We start from the raw sequence: 24,022 nt of genomic DNA on the forward strand, positions 1-24,022 counted from the left end.
TCATAGATGTATGACCTTCAAAATATATTTGCAAACATGATTCATTGAGAAGTCATAAGTGATAATATTTCATGGCACCCCAGATGAGTATGACACCAAGAACCATATGGAAGGGGAAAGAACATTTGTTATATTTACCCAGCAAAACTCTTCCTCCCCACTATACAGAGTTCTCACTTTAGCAGTAAAATTCCATTTCCTGGATTCCCTTTCAAAAGAGACTCAAACCAATGGCACATGTGTCCATACCTCTGGTTTTTGATGGCCTTTGAATGTCTGGTTTCTATCTTCCAAGACAATTACATAACATTCTGGGAAAGATATGCACATATCAAAAATAAAATTCTGCAGTATTATATTGATGGTGCAAAAACATTTAATTATGCTATCAAATTTGAAAGACAAAGTAAAAATGATCATTCCCACATGTTAATTGACATAATGTAAAGAGACATAATTACTGACATCTATATCATGAAGTTGAGGGCAGATATAAATATTATGAATTTTTATGTACAATTGAAGTTAAGTAGTCACGAGTTTAACATAAGTTGCAACTTCAAAATTTTAGGTAATTCTCACAGTGAACACCAGAAAAATGTTTAAAGCAATACACAAATGAAGGTGGCCACAGAAGCAAAATATATCACTAAAAATCAGTGAGGTGGAATGAGGAGAAAAGGAGTGGAAAGAAAGACTAAATAGTGACAAAAGTTAAATAAACAATTAATATTAGGGCAATTTTGAATCCGTCCCTTTTAGACAATTATGCAAATATTTATGTACTAGTATTTCTACTCAGAAGACACAGTTAAATAAAGAAATTAAAAAGTCCAACTCTATTCTCTCTAAAGAGACTTGATTTCATACCTGGTGAAAGCAATAGACAAAAAGTGACAGGAAATAACAAGACATACCATGAAAATGCTCAGCATACAAGAGCAGTGGAGTTCAAAATTATATTAGGCACATTACTTTTGAAGTGCAAAATGTTATAGTTTATAAAATATACTTTAAGTCAAAACTGCCACAAGAGATAAACAAGGACATTTAATATAAAAATAGGTCTTTCACTGAGAACCCTTTAAATATAATAGATATATCTGATATCTATCTATATCTCACATAAAGGTTCTCAAATATATAAAAAGCATTGACACAATTGAAGCAAGAAATGGACATAAAAATAATAGGATAGCATGGTATTCCACTTTCAATACTAATAAAGACAGTCAAATTACTAGTAAGAAAACAGGAGATTTGAAAAGACTAGAGAGCAACAAGACCTCACACATATATAGAGAACACTCTGCGAAATAATAACAGAATATACAATATTCTTGATAGCTCATAAAAATTCTTCCTACAAAATCTACCTGTTCAGACACAAAACATGTCTTAACCAATATTTGAAAATTGAAATTTTACACAATTTCTGATCAGAATGAAATGAAACTGTAGATAAGTGACACAAAAAACACAGAGAAATTCAAAAGCATAGGAAAATAAACAACATACTCTTGTACATGTTCTTGTTCAAGGGAAGACGACCTAATGTTGTGAAGATGTCCAAAGTGATCTACAGATTAAATACAATTCCTTTCAAATTCTCAATTTCATTTTTTCAAAAATCTAAATAGCAAACCCCAAAATAATATGAAATCTCAAGAGACCACAAAGATGTGAACAATCACCAAAAAGAGAAGCAATGCTATAGGTACCACACTTACCCATTTTAAAACTTTAAAAATGTATACTTTGGAGTACTATTCAGCTATAAGAAACAACACTAATAGAGCACCTCTTGTAATATCCTGGATAGAACTGAACCCCATTATCCTAAGTGAAGTATCCCAAGAATGGAAAAATAAGCACCACATGTACTCACCAGCAAATTGGTTTCACTGATCAACACCTAAGTGGACATATAGGAATAACATTTATTGGGTGTCGGGCACGTAGGAGGGGGAGGAGGGGATGGGTATATACAAACATAACGAGTTTGATGTGCACCATCTGGGCATGGACACACTTAAAACTCTGACTCCGGGGTGAAGGCAACACACATAACCTAAACATTTCTACCCCCATGATATGCTGAAATAAAAATAGAAAAATAAAATAAAAGATACAGTAGTCAAAGAAGTTATCTAATGGAAGAGACACCTGGACCAATGAACGAGAAAGAAACACAAATAAGCTCTTGCATATATTGTAAAATAAAGAGTTCTATTCATATGCATATTTATTTCACCATAATTCACAAAAGTCAGTGGATAATAGCAACCCAAACTGCCTTTGCCAAATGAACAGATAAATACTACTTGAAATGTAGAAATAATGGATTATTTCTCAGCTTAAGAAAAAACAGATTCTCTAATAACATCCACAATATAGATAAACCTCGATGACAATATGCTTAATGAAACCTCAGTCACAATAAGACAGATGTATTTTGATTGTATGGATAGGATATTTCTAAGCTGTTACACTGCTAGGAACAGAAAACATAATGCTTTTTGTCAGCAGTTAGGCAATGGGCAAAACAGGTAGTTTTCTCATGTGTACTGAAATTCAAATTTACTTAGTACATACATTCCAGACAATATAGTACATGATGATGTAAATATAGCTCACATGACTGATGTTAACAACTAAAAGTAATTAAGCTTTCAATTTTTGTGATTTTACAATAATTAAAATAAAAAGAATATCTTAAAGAGATATAGAGATGAACTTTTCAAAACTTTCTTACATATTACAAAATTGTTTTTTTAATTTCAAAATATTATGGGAGTGAATCATTTAGAATATGTAGGTTGCTTTTGCATCGACTGATCAGAGCTACAACTGTGCCCATCCACAGATCGTGTGTACCACACTCATTAGGAGTGGATTTTCCCAACACCTTCTCCCCCTTTCAACAGCCCAATACCCACTGAAATTTACTTCCATTTGTTCACATATGTGTTGATCGATTGGTAACAATTTGATAGGGACTATTTGGGGTGCTTGTTTTTCCATTCTTGTGATAGTTTACTTTAAAGAAAGGCCTCCAGCACAATGAAGGATAATATAAAAGGGTGTCATTTAGCCACTGAATTTGAGGCTCCGTAGTACTCCATGGTATACATATATCACATTTTATATTTATTTATAGATATATTTATATTAATGTATTTATAAGTACTAAGGATGTTTCTACCTCTTTGCAATTGTAAATTTTGATGTTATAAACATTCAAGTGCAGATGTATTTATTATAGGATGATGTTTTTTCATTGGTTAGATAGCAAGTAGTGGGATTTCTGGATCAAATGGATGTTCTAAATTTAGTACTTTCCTGTGTCTCCATATAACTTTCCAGAGAGATTGTACCAGTTTGCAGTCCCACTAGTAGTATATAAGTCTTCCTACCTCTCTATATCCACACCTACACTTACTTTGGGCTTATTGATAAAAGCCATTTTCACTGGAGTAGAGAGATATCTCGCTTTGGTTTTCATTTGCATTTCCTTGATGAATAGAGATATACACACTTTTTTCATATGCTTCTTGGCCATAGTACATGTCCTTTTTCAAACTTTCTGTTCATATATTGGCACGCTTTTAATCAGGTTGTTTGATTATATCTTACTGAGTTCCTGGACTTATGTATAAATTCTAGCTATTAGCAATATATTGAATATATAGCATGCAAATATTTTCTCCCATTCTCTAGGTTGTCTGCTTGCTCTAGTTATACTTTTAATGGCTGTGTAGGAACTTTTTAGTATGATGAGGCCTGATTTATTTATTTTTGTTGGTGGTGTGATTGATTTGGGGGTATTCTTCCTAAATTTTTTGTCTAGGCTTAAGTATGTAAGAGCATTTTCAACAGTTTCTTCTAAAATTCTATGGTTTTATGCCATAGGATAAAGTCTTTCATCCATTGTGAGTTGATTTTTGTGAGAGATGAGAGGTGTGGATCCTGTTTCACTCTTCTACATGTGGCTATCCAATTTTCACTGGACCATTTATTCAAAAGGGATTTCTTTCCCCTGTACACGCTCTTGTCTGCTATTCTATGGCTATATGAGGATGGTTTTATATCTGTGATCTCAGTTCTGTTCCTTTGTTCTATTTCCTGTTCTTGTGACAATGCCATGCTGTTTTGGTTACGATAGCCTTGTACTATAGCTGAAAGTCTAGTAAACGGATGCCTCTCAATTTGTTCATGTTCCTCAGTGTCGTTTTTGTTTTATGGGGCTTTCTCTTGTACCATATGAAGTATAGAATTACATTTCTAAATCTGTAAACAATGATGTTATTAGTTTAACACAAATTGTATTCAATCTGTAGATTACTTTGGGTAGTATAGATATTCTAACAATGTTGATTTTGCCTATCTTTGACCATGGGATGCTTTTCCGTATGTTTCTATTCTCTTCTATTTCCTTCCTCAGTGTTTTATAATTCTCCCTGTAGAAGTCCTTCTCATCCTTAGTAAATATATTCCTAAGTATTTCATTTGCTTTGTTTCAATTATGAAAGGCATGCATCTTTGATTTGGTTCTCAGTTTCACAGTTGTTGGCCTATGAGAAAGTTCCTGATTTGTGTACATTGACTTTGTAACCTGAGACTTTGCTGAACTTATTTATCAACTCCAGTAGCTTTTGGCAGATTCTTTGGTGTTTTCTGAGACCATTAATCTGTAAAGTGTGATGGTTTGACCTCTTCTGCTCTGATTGAGACTCCCTTAGTTTCTTTCCCTTGCCAGAAGCTCTGGCAATGATTTCAAGTACTATGTTTACAATAACTTAAAGGGATATATTATCTGTTTATAAGCAGGAATGCTTTCACATTTTCTCTGTTCAGTGTGAGATTGACTGGGGGTTTGTCATATACGACCTTTATCATTTTGAGGTAAGTCCCCTCAATGCCTATCTTGTTAAGCATTCTTACACCAAAGAGGCCTGATTTTGTTAAATGCTTTTTCTGGGTCTCTTGAGAATATTATATGGTCTTTGTTTTTACTTTCCTTTTATGTATATAATTACACTTATGGATTTGCCTATGTTTAACCATGCCTACATCTCTCGGATGAAGCCCACTTAACCATAATAGATTACATCCTCAATATATAAAAATGACTACAACTCAACAACAAAAATGAATGACTTGATTAAATAATGGACAATGGATTGATCTGGCATTTCTGAAAAGCAGATATACAAATGGCCAAACAGAATTTGAAATGGTCCTCAAAATTATTAATCTTTAGAGAAATGCAAGCAACATCACAATGGGATATTACCTCACATCCATTACATTGAGAAGTTTTAAATAAGTAAATATATATACACATACATACATAGGTTGACAATGTAGAGAAATTGAAATGCTCCCATTTTTTTCTCAACCTTGGATTCTAATATTATAAGACATAGACATGGAACAGATCAAAACTTAAAAATACATAAAGAATCATGAAAGTAAACAGACAACCTACAGAATGGGAGAAAATTTTTTGCATCCTATGCATCCGATAAGGGACTGATAACTAGAATATACTTAGAACTCATGAAAATCAGGAAGGAAAAATCAAATAACCCCATTAAAAAGTGGGCAAAGGACTTGAACAGAAATTTTTCTAAAGAAGATAGAAGAATGGCTAACAAACATATGAAAAAATGCTCAACATCCCTAATCATTAGGGAAATGCAAATTAAAACCACAATGAGATATCACTTAACCCCAGTGAGAATGGCCTTTATCAAAAAATCTCCAAACAATAAATGCTGGCGTGGTTGCGGAGAGAGAGGAACACTCCTACACTGCTGGTGGGACTGCAAACTAGTTCAACCTCTGTGGAAAGCAATATGGAGATACCTTAAAGCGATACAAGTGAATCTACCATTTGATCCAGCAATCCCATTGCTGGGCATCTACCCAAATGATCCAATGACACTCTACAAAAAAGACACCTGCACTTGAATGTTTATAGCAGCACAATTCATAATTGCAAGGCTGTGGAAACAGCCCAAGTGCCCATCAATCCAAGAATGGATTAATAAAATGTGGTATATGTATACCATGGAGTACTATTCAGCTCTAAGAAACAATGGTGATCTAGCACATCTTATATTTTCCTGGTTAGAGCTGGAACCCATACTACTAAGTGAAGTATCTCAAGAATGGAAAAACAAGCACCAGATATATTCTCCAGCAAACTGGTATTAACTGAGTAGCACCTAAGTGGACACATAGGTACTACAGTAATAGGGTATTGGGCAGGTGGGAGGGGGGAGAGGGGCGGGTATATACATACATAATGAGTGAGATGTGCACCATCTGGGGGATGGTCATGATGGAGATTCAGACTTTTGGGGGGAGGGGGGGAAATGGGCATTTATTGAAACCTTAAAATCTGTACCCCCATAATATGCCAAAATAAAAAAAAAAAAAGAATCAAATGAGCAATATGGTCGGGTGGAAAATATCCAGTTGTTTTATCCCAAAAAACAAAAATTTGGTAGCTATCCACGGAAAATTACATTTATGTGAATTTGGGGACTTAAATGGATGGTCATTAAACCATAGAGGTACCACAGATCTAGGAAGTCATTTTCAATATTCAGGTTCTCATCCAGTTGGCAAAATTAAGGACTCCTTGTCCTCACTACAGACTATAACATGAGTCAACCAACAGGAATGCGCAGAGGTTCCAATGGTTCCCTGTGACAAAGTTGGAGTGGTACTGCTCATCCAGTGACTTTAGGAGAGACACACCTATGTGCAGCCATGAAGGCAGGCCTGTATTACTTGGTCTTGCTATCATCTGTGAAGCAGACCTGTGACTCTGCTACAGCAGTCTCAACTACAGTCCATGTCCAGTTTTCTTAGTATGTAGATCCACATGGTGAACTGAAGGGTAACTTCCAAGGTACTCATTAGTAGCCACACCCACCCACACAGCTGGTATCAGCCCCACCATATGCAGAGTCACTATACAACCAGGCCCTAATTGGTGTCATACAGATCAAACTCCTGAAGGAATGCAGTTTACCCAGAAACAAGAGAGGATTGAAAGTGGCCCAAGTGCTTCAGAACTAGCACACCAAACGCAGACTCCACTGCAGAGCAAGGGGCAGTCTTGTTACCGAGCTACAGCAACTATCCATTGAAAACCCAGAACCCTAAAGAAAACATCTTTACTTTCCGAAATCACTTTATAAAAACTGGAAAAGTAATCCTTCACATGCACAGATACCAATATAAAGATAATATGCAACGACTCTTAACACATCTATTTTATCATATTACTACAAGATCTAATCAGAAATTTTAGGCAACAACATAAGAAGAATCCACTCAAATTATAAACAGAAGAGTAAAACTAACACTGTTTGCAGATGACATTATCTTATATATCAAAAACCATAAAGAAGATAGAAAAAAAATTATAAAGTAGTAAAACAACTCAGCTATTCACAGGACATAAAATTTACATGCAAATATCAGTTGTTTTTCTATACACTAGCAAACTATCCATTAAGTAAAGAAAACACTGTCAATTACAATAGCATCAAGATAATAGATTTCTAAGATATAAATTTAACCAAGTGGTAAAAAAGATCCTTTGCACTCACTACTAGAAGATATTAATAAAGGAAATTGAATAAGACATGAGTAAATAGAAAGATATTATCCAAAACAATGCATACATTCAATCTACTCCCTATCAAAATTCTAGTGGTATTACACATAGTATCAACAAAAAAATTCCTAATATTTGTACCATATCACAAATACTTTGATGAGCCAAAACAATGTTTAGAAAGAAGAGAAAAGGTTCTGGCATCACACTTTATGATTTTTAAGTGTATGTCAAGATGACAGTAATAAAAACAACAAAATATGAGTATTAAAAAAGCACAAAAAGGAAGAGAATGGAGAGCTCAGAAATTAATGGAAACATATAAGGTAACTAATCTTTATCTATGGCACTAGCAATGTGAATGTAGGAAGTATGGTGTCTTCAATGCTTGGTGCTGGAAAACTGGATACCCACAAACAAATTAATAAAAGTAGACTATTTTTTCTTACATGATACACCAAAACTAACTTGAGATGTATTAAATATTTCAATGGTACACTTAAAACTGTAATGTTTCTTTAAAAAAAAGCATAAGTGAAAAGAAGAAATATGGAACAACCATGATATATGTCTTGAAATTTTGTTTTTTGTTTTTTGTTTTTCTTTGGGGGGGATATATATGACAAAATAAGCACTGGAAAAAATATAAAAAATATGAGCTGCATAAAAGTTCAAGTCCTCTGTACAGCAAGGAAAAGAAAAAAAATAAGAAAACTTAAGATAGGAGAAAATATTTTCACACTTTATATTCTATAATATGTTAATGCCCAAAATATAAAGGAAACTCCTATTAATCAAAAGCAAAAACAATATTATCTTCAACATCATTACCCAATCAAAAACAAGAAAAATATTGTGTAGATTTTTCTCACAGAAAACCTATAAGTTTACAACAAGCAACATGAAGAAAAACTCAGCATCACTACAACGTCATGCAAACACAAATCAAAATTTTGTTAAGGTATCCCCTCCCAACTGTTAATATGGGTAATGTCCAAAAGAAGAGACATAACAAGTGTGGGCAAGAGTGTGCAGGAAAGCAATCCCTGTACACTGTTATTGATTGTAAATTGGTACTGTCATCATAGAGATTCATTAACAATTGTAAAAAAGACAATAGCCTTATCATCCATCAATTCTACTTATGAGTATAACCAAAGATGTAAAATCAGTATCTTAGGAAGATTCTGCACCTCCATGTATATCACAGCATTATGCACATGTGCCAATAAAATGGAAACAAACTAAATGACTGTTTATGATGAAAAGACTAAAAAATGAGTATACAAACACATACAATAGAATATTATTAAGTCATAAAAATGATAAATATCCTGCCATTTCAACAACATGTATGGACATGGTAGGGATTATGCTAAGTAAAATAAGCCATTCCCAGAAACATAAATACTGCTATAGGTAATATAAAAAAGTTGAACTTATAAAAATAAATAGTACAACATTGGTTTCCAGAGTGCAGAGGCAAGAAAAGTGGGCAGATGTTTAAGGGAAATAACTTTTAGTTATAATTCTTGGAGAACTAATGCACAGCATCATGGTTACAGTTATTAAAAATAATTTATATACATGAAACTTGTTAAGAACATAGACCTCACTATAAGTAAATGTTCTCACTATAAATAAATTATAAATGTGAGAGATGATGGATATGTTTATCACTTTAACTCTATTATTTTACAAGGTATACACACATCAAATCATTACTGCATAAAAAATAAATGTATACAGTTATACAATTCTTATTTGTGTAAAAGTACACCTGTTAGACACACACACCACACACACAAATACACACACACACAGACACATATATACGCACACATATGCACATAGGAATCATACATTCCTGATGGTACTAATTAGGGGGAAATTACAAAATATAAGTTATCAAAATACTATGTATCAATTGTGATTATAAACATATTTAGCAATTTGAAGCACTCAATGGGACAGTATGTTTAAGAATTCTATGAGGTGAGTATGCAAAATAAACTATATTACTGCTTGGAAACTATGGTCTAAAAAAGTTGTAATTTTACTCTTATTTTCTACTAGAAAAAAGGATATTTAGAAGTGAAATAACATTAGATTTTCTTATGTTTAGGAAGAGGCTATGTATTTGTATAAAATTAATGAGTCTGAATTTCTGTAGGATTGCCTCTGAAACCTTGGTATTGGAAATTATGATGCAGACAATATGAACATCTGTCCCTAGTGTTTCTAGCATGACTGAAACAAATCCTAATATCTCTAATATTCCACTTTATAAATTACAGTTATGAGGCAACCAAAGGAACTTAAAACATGGAGCTGGGTATGGTGGATCACACTTATAATCCCAGCACTTTGGGAGGCCAAGGAAAGAGGAACGCTTGAGGCCAGAATCTTGAAACCAGCCCAAGCAACATAAGGACATTCCATTTTTTCAAAAAACTATTAATAACAAAAAATAGCTTGCAATGGTAACTCCTGAACATAGTTAGTCCTAGCTACTTAGAAAACTGAGGTAGTAGGATCCCTGGAGCACAGAAGTTTGAGGTTGCAGTGAGCTATGATCAGCCACTATACTCCAGAAGGGGCAGCAGAGCAAAACTCTGTCAAAAGATGGTTTAATGTAGAGGTCTTCAAAATATGTACAGATATTCTCATATCCCCACATGCAATAGAAATACAGACAGATAATAGAGTCCCTTATAAGCCATGACAAGAAGTTTGGCTCTTACTGAATTCTAAGGAAAATCAGTGCATGGGTAGACTTTGTAGAGAGTTTAAGAGCAAAGGACAGAAGATGTCCTTCTGTAAGTTAAAGAGAAACATACACAGGCTTCTAAAAATCATTGCCAACACAGCAGAATATTCCAAGCCACTTTTTAATATCTGCCTTCCTCCTTGAGCTTTACCTCTCAAACATTTGTTATCTGCTTCACTGAATCACACCTACCTGGATATTTGGCTGTTGTTTCCTCTTTCTTCATAATCCAGGGCTCTATGCTTTGCTCCAGACATGTGATCAGCTCTGGCTTTGAGACAACAAGACCTGTTTTATAAAAAAAAAAAAAAAAAATTCACATGAGTCTTGCTGAAGTCTTTCCAATTACTAATGCAGTATTATCCTTAGCAGAGAGAACACTATAGAATATTCTACAAATTTCTTTGCAAGATATTGTTTTCTCACAGACCTTGTAGAATGATAAAAATTTATTTCTAATTTATGACTAGAGCACCAATTCCCACTAGCACCAAATAAATAAGAGGTGGAAATTCTATTCTAACTTGCAGGCAAGAACTATATACCCTGATTTCTAGAGTAACTACTAATCTAGTATGAAATATACATATCAGCCCATGAAAAGGAAATGTCAAGATAACATGAGACATCTAATGATTTCATTTTGTACACCCAAAACTTCAAATTTTCTTTACAAGCAGGGATATACAATTCATTCATATAAAGTAGAAACTTTTAAGAAACTACCTACAAAAATAAATTAATGACCTTAATGTGGAATAGGAATTCTGTACATAAGTGATCCTCACCAAGGGAGACCAGGTTTCCATAGTTCTCCAACATCACATCCCTATACAAATTCCGCTGAGCATTGTCAAGGCATGCCCACTCCTCTGGAGAGAATTCTACAGCCACATCCTGGAATGTCACCATCTCCTGTAAAAAGACACATATTTCCCAAGTGGCCATAGAGAGAGTTCTTAATTTGACTACGAGGAAAATAAGTTATGAGAACTGTTTCTGACATATGAGTGACTACACTTATCCAATAAGATATTTTTTAGCATATTGATATTCTTGAACATATTCTCTTATTCACAGGAAAGAGGATCAGAAAAGATGTATGAAACTGTGTGCATATGATTGATTTGGATGATAAAGTATTTAATACAAAATTAAGGGCCTCACTACAGTAATATAAATTTATGGGTGCTACATTTACATCATATCAATAAATTGTGCATATTTCTCATATAGGGAAACATAGAGATTTAGAAAGCATCACATAATTTTGATCAGTACAATAAAGAAGTGGAGATTTTTTTTTTAAATACAGACTGATTCAGTAGATATGGTGTGTGGTCTGAATCTCAGCATGTCACATAATATAACTACTGATTACAATGCTTCTTGCCTAAAAAGAGTATTTTGTCAATATCCTGTAAGTGGTAGACTTTGAATTTATCTCAGTTCATCTGAACAGAACACAGATAATAGCCCTCATTTTTCAAAGAAAGCTATAAGAAGAAATTAGAGCTTCCGGATTTAATATGATGGCTCATGCACATCAGTCAATAAATCTCCACAAGACACTTAACAATAAAGAAAAAAAAAACAATTAACTTTATATTGGATGAATCTGTCAGAGAGCATCTTAAGCAAGTGAATGAAATTAACATAACTTTAGCTGCACAGATTGGTGTTAGGCATCGTTGCAAAGAGGAGGACACAAATCACTGCTGGGATGGTAGTCGCCAACAATATGTAACCATGAAGAATCATCAATTTATGCAAATTTCAGATACAGATACTTCCTATATTTTGTTATCTTTAATAATGTATGTAAATACTTTAGCATCATACTGAGCAACTCTTCTATTTTCTCTTTTCTCCATAATTATTCTTTTCAATCAATGCTATCCTCTTTCTAAATTGTCCTAATGATATTTTATGTAGAGCTAATGAAGCATCCAGATCAAACATTGAGAGTACATGTTTCTCTTCCTCACTCAAATCCAAAGACTCTATCCCATCCCCAGGACGAATCTCAGACATTCACACTATTCTATCTTGACCTGTCACAATGGGAACATTTTCAATATTACATGTCATACAGTTCTTATGAAATTTGGTTATTGTAGTAAGAAGCTTGTGGGAGAGAATATAGAGCAGGTTCTGTTGTATAGGGAGGAAGGATTTTCCAGAGCTCCTTGACTATCATAAGAATAAAGAAAAACATGTAGTTACAAAACATTTTAGGCATATACATCAGAAGTAAAGAAGTAAATTTTACAAGTTCAAAAAACTAAAGTTCTACATGACTTTCTAGGAGAAAGAGTAGACACAACCCCTAAATTAGGACACACTTACCTGAAAATCAGCCATTTCTTCTCCCTCTTCTCCTACTCTGAAATTCCTTTTCAGGTGAGATTGTGTAGAACAATTATAATTAAATCTTCAGACTACGCTTAAGGGAGTCAGCACAATTTTTTCCCTTGTTTCCACAATATTCACAAGCAGGAGGAACATAAAATGCAGAACGGCTACACTCACTTGTTCTTAGACAGAAAAAAGATTCAGCTATGATCAGCTCCTTTATGGAGACCAAAAAGTGAGGTTCTTCTGTCTTTTCTTCTGGTTACCTCCCCCTGCTACAGGTGCCAGGAGATTCTGCTACAGGAATGGGAATCTGTACCAAACTGATCTGCCTATACCAAACCCAAGAGAGCAGAACCTGTGACTTCCCTCTAGAACAAAGGCTAAACTCAATTCACAAGAATATATGCAGAAGTCCTAATGCTTGATGCTGGTATCAAATTAGAATTTTGTGGGGCACAATTAAAACCACATGGATGTTCCCACCTAGCCCAACAGGCAGGTGATGGTGTTTCTTCAATCTATCCAGGTTATCCTAACTGAAAGCCTGGTCTGAGAGGTAATTATCTTAAAATTGTCTCTGACACATCACTGTGAATATAAATCATGTGGTACTGTGCGCCTCACTCTAAGAAATGTGGTCTGGTGGTGTGGAAGAGGGACATTAATTGGGTTCTTTGACACGTCCTCTTTTAGTGGTGATGTTGTTCAATCTAGATCCATTATTATTGGAACTCAGGTAAAGGCAGCAAGCACAGCATACATACTGCCTTTTGCCCTACACTCATCACAACATATACTTAATTTCCAAAGTGAAGAGCAGCATAATGCAATGTCTACTGAGCATGTGCTATGTGCTCAGAAGTATAGTATGTTGTACTGTAAAGAAGACTCTACATTGTGTGATTTAATCCTTGCTGTGCCAGAAAAGGTGAGTACTAAGTGTCCAATAATTTACAGAAAATTTTAGATGTGGTGTCAGCCTTTCTATTCTTCTAACACAATTATAATACGACATTACACAAGACATTATAATACAAGACATTATAAGACATTATAATACGACCTTCCAGAAGATCTAGAAAATTGTCTACACTCACCCCAAAAAGGTTTTTTCAAACTCAACTTACAAGTCCATGTTGATCTCTAACACTGCAGCATATGTCTCCCCTGAGTTTTTGGTACATACTTATTCCAGAGTATGTCCCTGTCTTGCGAATTCTAGGTTGAGGCCAGGTCTAGTTTCCTTCCCTCTCTGTAAAAGCAAAGGATACACAACATGTGTATACAACGTGTGTATACGTGTGTATACACTTGTGTATCCTTTGCTTTTGCAGAGAGGGAAGGAAAACAGGAAGAGAAATTCCTCTTTGGAACCTGTCTAATGCATCTTGAGGAACCTTAGACCTTTCATTCAGAATTCAAATCTGCAGATTTAGGTCTCTAAAGAGGCATGGATTCAGTAGCACTCATGCACACTACCTGGCATTTGGGCAAAACAGAAAGCAGAAATGGAGTTTATGTGTCACACAAAGTGCACAGTATTTTGTTCCCATTTCTGTCTGAGCCCCATGGTCTCTGAATCCATTTCAGTTCTAAAGATGTGAGATGCATTTAGAGAAAGGATAGAACTACTGATTTTTATCCTATGAGAGTGTATTCACAGGAATCTGGTCTAAGTATGCTCCGGAGGGACAGTAGACACCACAGAGGCCTAGAGCACTTACTGTGTGCAGATGTGGGGACAGTGAAGCTCTGTGCTGCAGACTTGCAGGTTACAGACTGGAAGCTCAAGAAGGAATCTAGTGTTCAAAGTCCTTCTAATTTAGAAGTGGTGGGCACATTTTATGTTTATGTTGCATTTTTAATTCTGGAAAGTGTTCAGGAAATATCAAAAGTCTCCAACTAAGAAAACCTCTCCACAAAGATAAAAGAGAATTGAAAGAATACTCTTTTATTACTCAATTAAAGCAGAATGTGATATGCACAGTTCCAATCCACTGAGACATTTCAAAGGCACACACAAAGTTGCTACTGTACATAGCTAAGCAAATCCTAACTTTTACATATATGTTATCTACATAAATATTAATTTTCTGTGAAGAAAGAAGACTGTACAGCAATATTTGTCATAAACGGTGCACCCTAAACTTACTTGGTTATCAGTGAGACTTTCTTTTTTTGGTAATTGGTTAAATTCAAATAAAATACATGCGTCTGAAGTCAATGCAGGAGGAGATAATTTTGTAACTTTAATCTAGATGCTCACTGAAGATAGGATCACATCTTCCTATGAAAATTGTGGGATAGGGACCTAACTTCCTTGATGTTTTATTTCAAAGAGATGTTTTTCAGTTTCAGAAAAATCTTTTGTTATAATAAAAAAAAACTTTTAAAAATGTTCAAAAGGATATACATATCTTAGGCAGATAGTTTGGATCTCTGGCTCTTCTCGGGACAATGGTGCCCTGTTTTGGTGCTGTTTCCAGCAATTGCTCCACCTGGGGAGATGGATAAGGCTGCCATTCGATTTCAGTGCTGCTCCACCCTTAGTTCTACCCTGAGTCACTTCTACACCTGAGGATGGAGGGAATGCTTTATCAATCTAGTGTTTCCCTAGCCAAGGCATAATAATATTTACAATGTGACCTAGGGTGTGCTAAGGGTAATTAATATGTCATTATCTTTAATCTGCATTGCAGTTCACCCTCCCCCATGGGGTTTCTTAGAGGGAGCTCCTATAATTTGATGAAATTTTCAGGACACCTGTTGATTATTTGATAAGAACCTACACTCCAATGATACAAATTCTGATGAAATAAAATTAATGAGTGTGTTACAATTTTAAAGTAAAAAAATGGGGGCGGAGCAAGATGGCCAGACAGAGTGTCTCTGTAGAAAAGACAGATTCTAGCAGAAATTAGAGGAAAGAAGCAAGAAGACGAGCATACAGCGGACAAGGGCCGGAAGGAGGGGTACCTGAGACCCCAGGAGACTCCACGGGAGGAGGCTGCGGAGGAGAACTGGAGGCTGAGACCACCGGAGCAGCCCAGAGACCAGCGGAAAGGGTAGGTGGATTTGCTGTTTCCCCTCCCCTGCATTTGGGACTGCTGGTGGGCTCCCCAGTGGGTGGAGAGACCTGGGGACACCAGCCCAGAGACCGCTGCCGCCACCAGCCAGCGGTGAGCCTGTAGCAGACGTGGCACCAGGTTCCCAACTTCCTCCGGGCACCTCCGTGTGCACAGATCCGAGCCGCGTGGCAGGCGCCATATTGCCTCCTCCTCCCCTCCGCCGACCCTACCCGTGGCTGCCCAGAGAGACAATACAGTCGCCAGCCAGAGGCACCTCCAGGGAACAGGACCTTCCCATTTGGGACCCTACATCTGACTTAGGGGAACTCAGACTGTGAGCTCCCTACCCGCCCGCCCTCCCAGGTGCTGCTGGCACCGTGTTCCCAGGAGAACGGTGCCGACTCAGAGGCTGAGAGACATAGACCCAGCTTGGGCTCCCTGTGGGTGAATTGGGACCGGAAATCCTCTCCCTGGTGGGGATACAGTTTGAACTCTGGGACCCAGAGGTCGGACCTGCAGACAAGATCCCCTGCACCGAGGGCTAGCATTGCCCGGGGCACAGAAGGGTTACACGTGAACAGCCTACTGAGGTGTGTGTGCCTCCAGGGGTGGATCGGCGTCCTAGAGGGCAATCCTCCTCCCAGGAGGAGGCCGTGCACCCAACCCAGGTGGCATTCCTGTGCAGGGAACCTCCTCGCCGGCATCACAGTCCGGGGAAGCCTGGTGGCTTGTGGTCTGGCCTGCTGGCAGAGACCCAGGAGTAGCTGCAGAATGGGGAGGGTGGAAAGAAGCGAGGCCTGCTCCAGACTGCGTGTCTCAGACAGCCCGACCCCCACAAACAGACTTTCCGGCTGAGTGGGACCATTCCAGCCCCACCCTGACAGCTTTCCCTGGAAGCAGAGGACAGAACTTTGACCCCTGCTAACGGCCTGAGGGCAGGCTTACCCAACCCAGCTCCGTCCAGAACAAGAGCTGTTAACAGGACACAAAATCAACAGTATAGCCTGTTCCTCCAAACAAACGCCACCTACTGACAGGGACGGCATCTTGCACAGCCTTTCCACGGCACCCACTGATTCAATATACAGGGAGTGGTCCAATTTCACTCACAGACACCACCTAATGCCTCAGAAACTAAACAAGGTATGTGAATACCCAAACAATAACCTAAGGAAAGAAACAACAACTGATCGCCATGGGAATAAATCAGCGAAAGAACTCAGGAAATATGAAGAACCAAACGGAAAACACACCCCCAAAGAGGAGCACCAGCCCCCTAGAAATGGACACCAACCAAAATCAGGCAACCAATATGACAGAAGAGGAATTTCATATGTGGATCATAAGAACACTCACCCAGCTGCAACAACAACTCAATAACCAACACAAAGAAACCACAAAAAGCCTCCAGGATATGGGAAAAGAAATAGACACAATGAAGAAAAGTGTAACCGAACTCCTCGAAATGAAGAATCAATTCAAGGAACTACAAAATACAGTGGAAAGTCTCAAGAACAGGGTAGATCAAACAGAAGAAAGAATCTCAGAGCTTAAAGATAACACCCTCCAATTAAATAAATCAGTCACAGAAGTAGAGCAGAGAAACAAGAGAAAAAGAGCAAAGCCTACAAGAGCTGTGGGATTATGTGAAGAAACCTAATGTGAGGGTAATAGGATTACAGGAAGGGGAAGAAGACAACACTCAAGGGTTGGACAAGCTGTTTGAAGATATAATAGAGGAAAATTTCCCAGGCCTTGCTCAACATCTTGATATACAAGTTCAAGAAGCTCACAGGACCCCTGGGAGGTTCAATGCAAACAGGAAGACATCACGTCATGCAGTCATCAGACTGACCAAAGTATCAACTAAAGAGGCCCTTCTAAGAGCTGTAAGATAAAAGAAGCAAGTAACATACAAGGGAAAGCCAATTCGAATAACATCAGACTTCTCTAATGAGACTTTACAAGCAAGGAGAGACTGGGGCCCCATTCTCACTCTTTTGAAACAAAACAATGCCCAGCCTAGAATATTATTCGCTGCAAAACTAAGCTTCGTATATGAAGGAGAAATGAAAATATTCTCATACAAGCAAAGGCTCAGAGAATTCACCAAGACAAGACCAGCCCTACAAGAAGTACTTAAAACAGCGTTACGCACGGAACATGATAATAATAACCCACGAATATAAAAACAACCAAAACCCAAAGATATTAAAGGCCATATATTACAATGGCTCAAGACAGAAATCATAACAACAACATCCAACCCAACAGAATGAACAGTAATCTACCTTACCTATCAGTTCTCTCAATAAATGTGAATGGCTTAAACTCTCCACTCAAGAGACATAGGCTGGCTGAATGGATAAGAAAATACAGGCCAAGTATATGCTGTCTTCAGGAAACACATCTAACCTGCAAGGAAGTATATATTCTAAAAATAAAAGGGTTGAGATCAATATTCCAAGCAAATAGAAGCCAAAAGAAGGCTGGTGTGACAGTTCTAATTTCAGATGATTTAGTTTTTAAACCAACAAAAGTAGTGAAAGACAAAGAGGGTCATTATATAATGGTGAATGGCACAGTCCAACAAGAAGAGATAACAATTTTAAATATATATACACCCAACAAAGTGCACCCAGATTCATAAAGCAAACCTTACTGGAGCTAAGCAAATGGATTTATAGCAACTCCATAATCGCCGGAGATTTCAACACCCCACTGACGGCACGAGACAGATCATCCAAACAGAAAATTAATAAAGAAATAATGGACTTAAACCAAACTCTAGAACAATTGGGTCTGACAGACATCTACAGGACATTCTACCCCAAATCCACTGAATATACGTTCTTCTCATCAGCTCACGGGACATTCTCTAAGATTGACCATATCCTAGGACACAAAGAAAATCTCAAGAAATTTAAAAAAATAGAAATCATACCATGTACCTTCTCAGATCACAGTGGAATAAAACTAGAAATCAACGCTAACAGAAACTCACCTTTCTACACAAAAACGTGTAAATTAAACAACCTCCTACTAAATGTTAACTTCGTAAATGAAGAAATCAAGACGGAAATAAAAAAGTTCTATGAAGAAAACGACAATGGAGAGACAAGTTATCAACTTCTCTGGGACACAGCTAAAGCAGTACTGAGAGGAAAGTTTATCTCCATAAATGCCTATAACCAAAAGACAAGAAGATCACAAATAGACAATCTAATGAAATGACTCAAAGAGCTGGAAAAAGAAGAACAGACCAACCCCAAACCCAGCAGAAGAAGCGAAATCAACAAGATCAAATCAGAACTAAATGAAATTGAAAACAGGGAAGCTATTGAGGAGATTAATAAAACAAAAAGTTGGTTCTTTGAAAAAATAAACAAAATTGACACACCATTGGCTAAGCTAACAAAAAGCAGAAAAGAGAAATCAGGAATAAAAAAGGAGATATCACAACTGATCCCAAAGAGATACAAGATACAATTTATGAATAATACAAAAATCTTTATGCACACAAACTAGAAAATGTGGAGGAAACGGACAAATTTCTAGAAACACACAGCCTCCCTAGGCTCAACCAGGAAGAAATAGATTCCCTGAACAGACCAATCTCAAAGCTGAAATAGAAACAGCAATTAAAAATCTCCCTAAAAAGAAAAGTCCCGGTCCAGATGGCTTCACACCTGAATTTTACCATACTTACACAGAAGAACTAGTACCTATCTTGCAGAAACTATTCCACAACATTGAGAAGACCGGAAACCTCCCTGACACCTTTTATGAAGCGAATATTACTCTGATACCAAAACCAGGAAAGGATGCAACAAAAAAAGAAAACTACAGACCAATATCCCTAATGAATATAGATGCAAAAATTTTCAACAACCGAATCCAGACACTTATCAAAAAAATAATCCACCACGACCAAGTGGGATTCATCCCAGGGATGCAGGGATGGTTCAACATATGTAAATCTATAAATGCAATTCACCACATAAACAGAAGCAAAAACAAAGACCGCATGATTCTTTCAATAGATGCAGAAAAAGCTTTTGACAAAATTCAACACCCTTTCATGATACGAACACTTAAGAAAATAGGCATAGAAGGGACATACCTAAAAATGATACAAGCCATATATGACAGACCCATAGCCAACATCATACTGAATGAGGAAAAATTGAAATCATTCCCACTTAAAACTGGAACCATACAAGGCTGCCCACTATCTCCACTTCTGTTCAACATAGTACTGGAAGGCTTGGCTACAGCAATCAGACAGGAAAATGGAATCAAAGGTATCCAAATAGGGGCAGAAGAAATCAAACTTTCACTGTTTGCTGATGATATGATATTATATCTAGAAAACCCCAAGGATTCAACCAAGAAACTCCTGGAACTGATCAATGAATTTAGTAAAGTCTCAGGATACAAAATCAACACACAGAAATCAGAGGCATTCATATACGCCAACAACAATCTAATTGAGAACCAAATCAAAGACTCAATTCCCTTCACAATAGCAACAAAGAAAATAAAGTACCTAGGAATATACTTAACCAAGGACGTAAAAGACCTCTACAGGGAGAACTATGAAACACTGAGGAAGGAAATAGCAGAGGATGTAAACAGATGGAAATCCATACCATGCTCGTGGATCGGCAGACTCAATATCATCAAAATGTCTATACTACCCAAACTGATCTACAGATTCAATGGAATACCTATTAAAATCCCATCAGCATTCTTCACAGACATAGAAATAATAATTTTATGCTTCGTATGGAACCAAAGAAGACCTCGAATATCAAGAGCAATTCTAGGCAACAAAAACAAAATGGGAGGCATTAATATGCCAGATATCAAACTATACTACAAAGCTATAGTAATTAAAACAATATGGTATTGGCACAAAAATCGGAATATTGACCAGTGGAACAGATGTGAGAATCCTGATATAAAACCATCCTCAGCCGGGCGCAGTGGCTCACGCCTGTAATCCTAGCACTTTGGGAGGCCGAGGCGGGCGGATTGCTCAAGGTCAGGAGTTCGAAACCAGCCTGAGCGAGACCCCGTCTCTACCAAAAATAGAAATAAATTAATTGAGCAACTAAAAATATATATACAAAAAAAAAATTAGCTGGGCATGGTGGCGCATGCCTGTAGTCCCAGCTACTCGGGAGGCTGAGGCAGGAGGATCGCCTGAGCCCCAGAGATTGAGGTTGCTGTGAGCCAGGCTGACGCCACGGCACTCACTCTATCCTGGGCAACAAAGTAAGACTCTGTCTCAAAAAAAAAAAAATACCATCCTCATATAGCCATCTAATCTTTGACAAAGCAGACAAAAACATACGCTGGGGAAAAGAATCCCTCTTCAATAAATGGTGCTGGGAAAACTGGATAGCCACCTGCAGAGAGCTAAAACAGGACCCACACCTTTCACCTCTCACAAAAACCAACTCACGCTGGATAACAGACTTAAACCTAAGGTATGAAACTATTAGAACTCTAGAGGAAAAAGTTGGAAACACTCTCCTAGACATTGGCCTGGGCAAAGAGTTTATGAAGAAGTCCCCAAAGGCAATCACAGCAGCAACAAAAATAAATAAATGGGACATGATCAAACTACAAAGCTTCTGCACAGCCAAAGAAATAGTCATGAAAGTCAACAGACAACCTACAGAATGGGAGAAAATTTTTGCATCCTATGCATCCGATAAGGGACTGATAACTAGAATATACTTAGAACTCACGATAATTAGGAAGAAAAAATCAAATAACCCCATTCAAAAGTGGGCAAAGGACTTGAACATAAACTTTTCTAAAGAAGACAGAAGAATGGCCAACAAACATATGAAAAACTGCTCAACATCTCTAATCATAGGGAAATGCAAATCAAACCACAATGAGATATCACTTAACCCCAGTGAGAATGGCCTTTATCAAAAAATCTCCAAACAATAAATGCCGGCGTGGTTGCGGAGAGAGAGGAACACTCCTACACTGCTGGTGGGACTGCAAACTAGTTCAACCTCTTTGGAAAGCAATATGGAGATACCTTAAAGCGATACAAGTGAATCTACCATTTGATCCAGCAATCCCATTGCTGGTCATCTACCCAAATGATCCAATGGCACTCTACAAAAAAGACACCTGCACTCGAATGTTTATAGCAGCACAATTCATAATCAAAAGGCTGTGGAAACAACCCAAGTGCCCATCAATCCAAGAATGGATTAATAAAATGTGGTATATGTATACTATGGAGTACTATTCAGCTCTAAGAAACAATGGTGATCTAGCACATCTTATATTTTCCTGGTTAGAGCTGGAACCCATACTACTAAGTGAAGTATCTCAAGAATGGAAAAACAAGCACCAGATATATTCTCCAGCAAACTGGTATTAACTGAGTAGCACCTATGTGGACACATAGGTAATACAGTAATAGGGTTTGGGCAGGTGGAAGGGGGGAGGGGGGCGGGTATATACATACATAATGAGTGAGATGTGCACCATCTAGGGGATGGTCATGATGGAGACTCAGACTTTTGGGGGGACGGGGGGAAATGGGCATTTATTGAAACCTTAAAATCTGTACCCCCATAATATGCTGAAAAAAAAAAAAGGAGCTCACCTATATGGTTATGGAAATAACTGGCTAGAGTAAATGGTGTCTGGAAAGCAAAGGAATCTCAAATTATACCCAGAAGGAGTTTGAATTTCACTGTGTAAGCAGGATGATACTTTTTTAAAGATGGAAGTTAAAGCAATAGACCTTTTCTGAAATGAAATATGTGTGCATTTTTATTTTATTTCCTAAACACTTAGTAAATGTTTGATAGCATCATTCAGCAACTCTACATGTTACAGTTTGAAAAGTTCCCCCAAATAAATGTGATGGCAACTTAATTTCCATTGAAAAAATGTTGAGAAATGGGACCTTTAAGAGGTGATTAGGTAATAAGAACTCTACTTTCGTAAATGGATTAATGTCACATAAGTGAGTTAGTTATTGCAGCATGTTTCTGATAAAAGAATGAGTTCAGCCTCATTCGCTCCCTGCCTCTCTCATGTACTCTCTTGCCTGTCTGCCTTCCACCATGGGAGATGACTCAGAAAAAAAAAAAACATTAGAGGCAGGCCTCTAGACTTTGGACTTCTCAACTTCCAGAATGGTAAGAAAAAAATTGTCTTTATAAATTACCCAGTCTGTGGTATTCAGTTGTAGCAACAAAAAAAAGGACTAAGACACTGTACTAGTTTTCTCCCATGTTTCAAGTGCTATACTGACTTTTCATAAACATATTTTGATTTATAAACTGACACTCCTGATGTATAAAGTGGAAAAAGGAAACTATTGAATTCATAAAGCAGGAATTGGATGAGTATTATAATATGTTTTTGAATTATCCTATTTGTTGACATTAAATTTTTATAACAAAGTTCAAAAAAAAAATATGCTTATTTCTGTTTTACTGGCCAAGCAAGTTGCATGTTGAAAGAAAAATGTAGGATAGAATGTAACAACTAGTCATTCTGTGTTCAGAAATGTATGGCTTTTCATTAAGTGCAAAATCTTTATTATAAGCATTACAGCAACAATGTAATTATAAATATAATGAAAAAAAGCTTTGGGAACATTATTCTTCAAAGTAGACCCACTGATAAAAAGGATCACAAATGATGTCTTTGTACTATGTAATCCAACAGTACATTTTTACAATCCATTACCTCCAACTTTGAGTAACATGGGTTAAGTTAAAGTTGGTGCAAAATAACACTTCATTCTATCTACAACATGTTTGACACATTAAAAATATTAATTATTGAAAAAAATTAAGTTTACATATCTAAAAACATTCCAAATTTCATTCTATTTTATTATCTGAATGTTTAATTGTAAAACAAGTTATTTCTAATATTGTAATTTTTTCATTCTGATCATAAGAATATGAATCTGTATACCTACATCATACATCAGTTGAAATACTGTTTGTTACAAGAAAACTCGAAAGTACCTCTCCATTTCATAAATCTCATATTTCAGTGTTTTCAATTTTCCATGGAAAAGTACATGAATAATGTCTACTTAATATAGAAAGACTGTATTCTTAATATAGAATAAATGTGATGTAACTATCATTAACCACACACATTCACATCAGGGTAAGATTGAAA

The 24,022-nt window shown here is 36.7% G+C and overlaps 1 protein-coding gene across 1 annotated transcript in view; it reads right to left on the reverse strand.

Moving 5' to 3' along the window:
- Positions 1-24,022, reverse strand: part of LOC142865689 (uncharacterized) — a 213,598-nt gene that overhangs the window by 124,532 nt on the left and 65,044 nt on the right. The window contains 1 exon segment of the mRNA XM_075998877.1: positions 18,704-18,711. Coding sequence (XP_075854992.1) covers positions 18,704-18,711 — 8 coding nt within the window.

This window comes from Microcebus murinus, chromosome 31 (assembly GCF_040939455.1).
Source record: "Microcebus murinus isolate Inina chromosome 31, M.murinus_Inina_mat1.0, whole genome shotgun sequence".
In the NCBI taxonomy this organism is placed as follows: Eukaryota; Metazoa; Chordata; class Mammalia; order Primates; family Cheirogaleidae; genus Microcebus; species Microcebus murinus.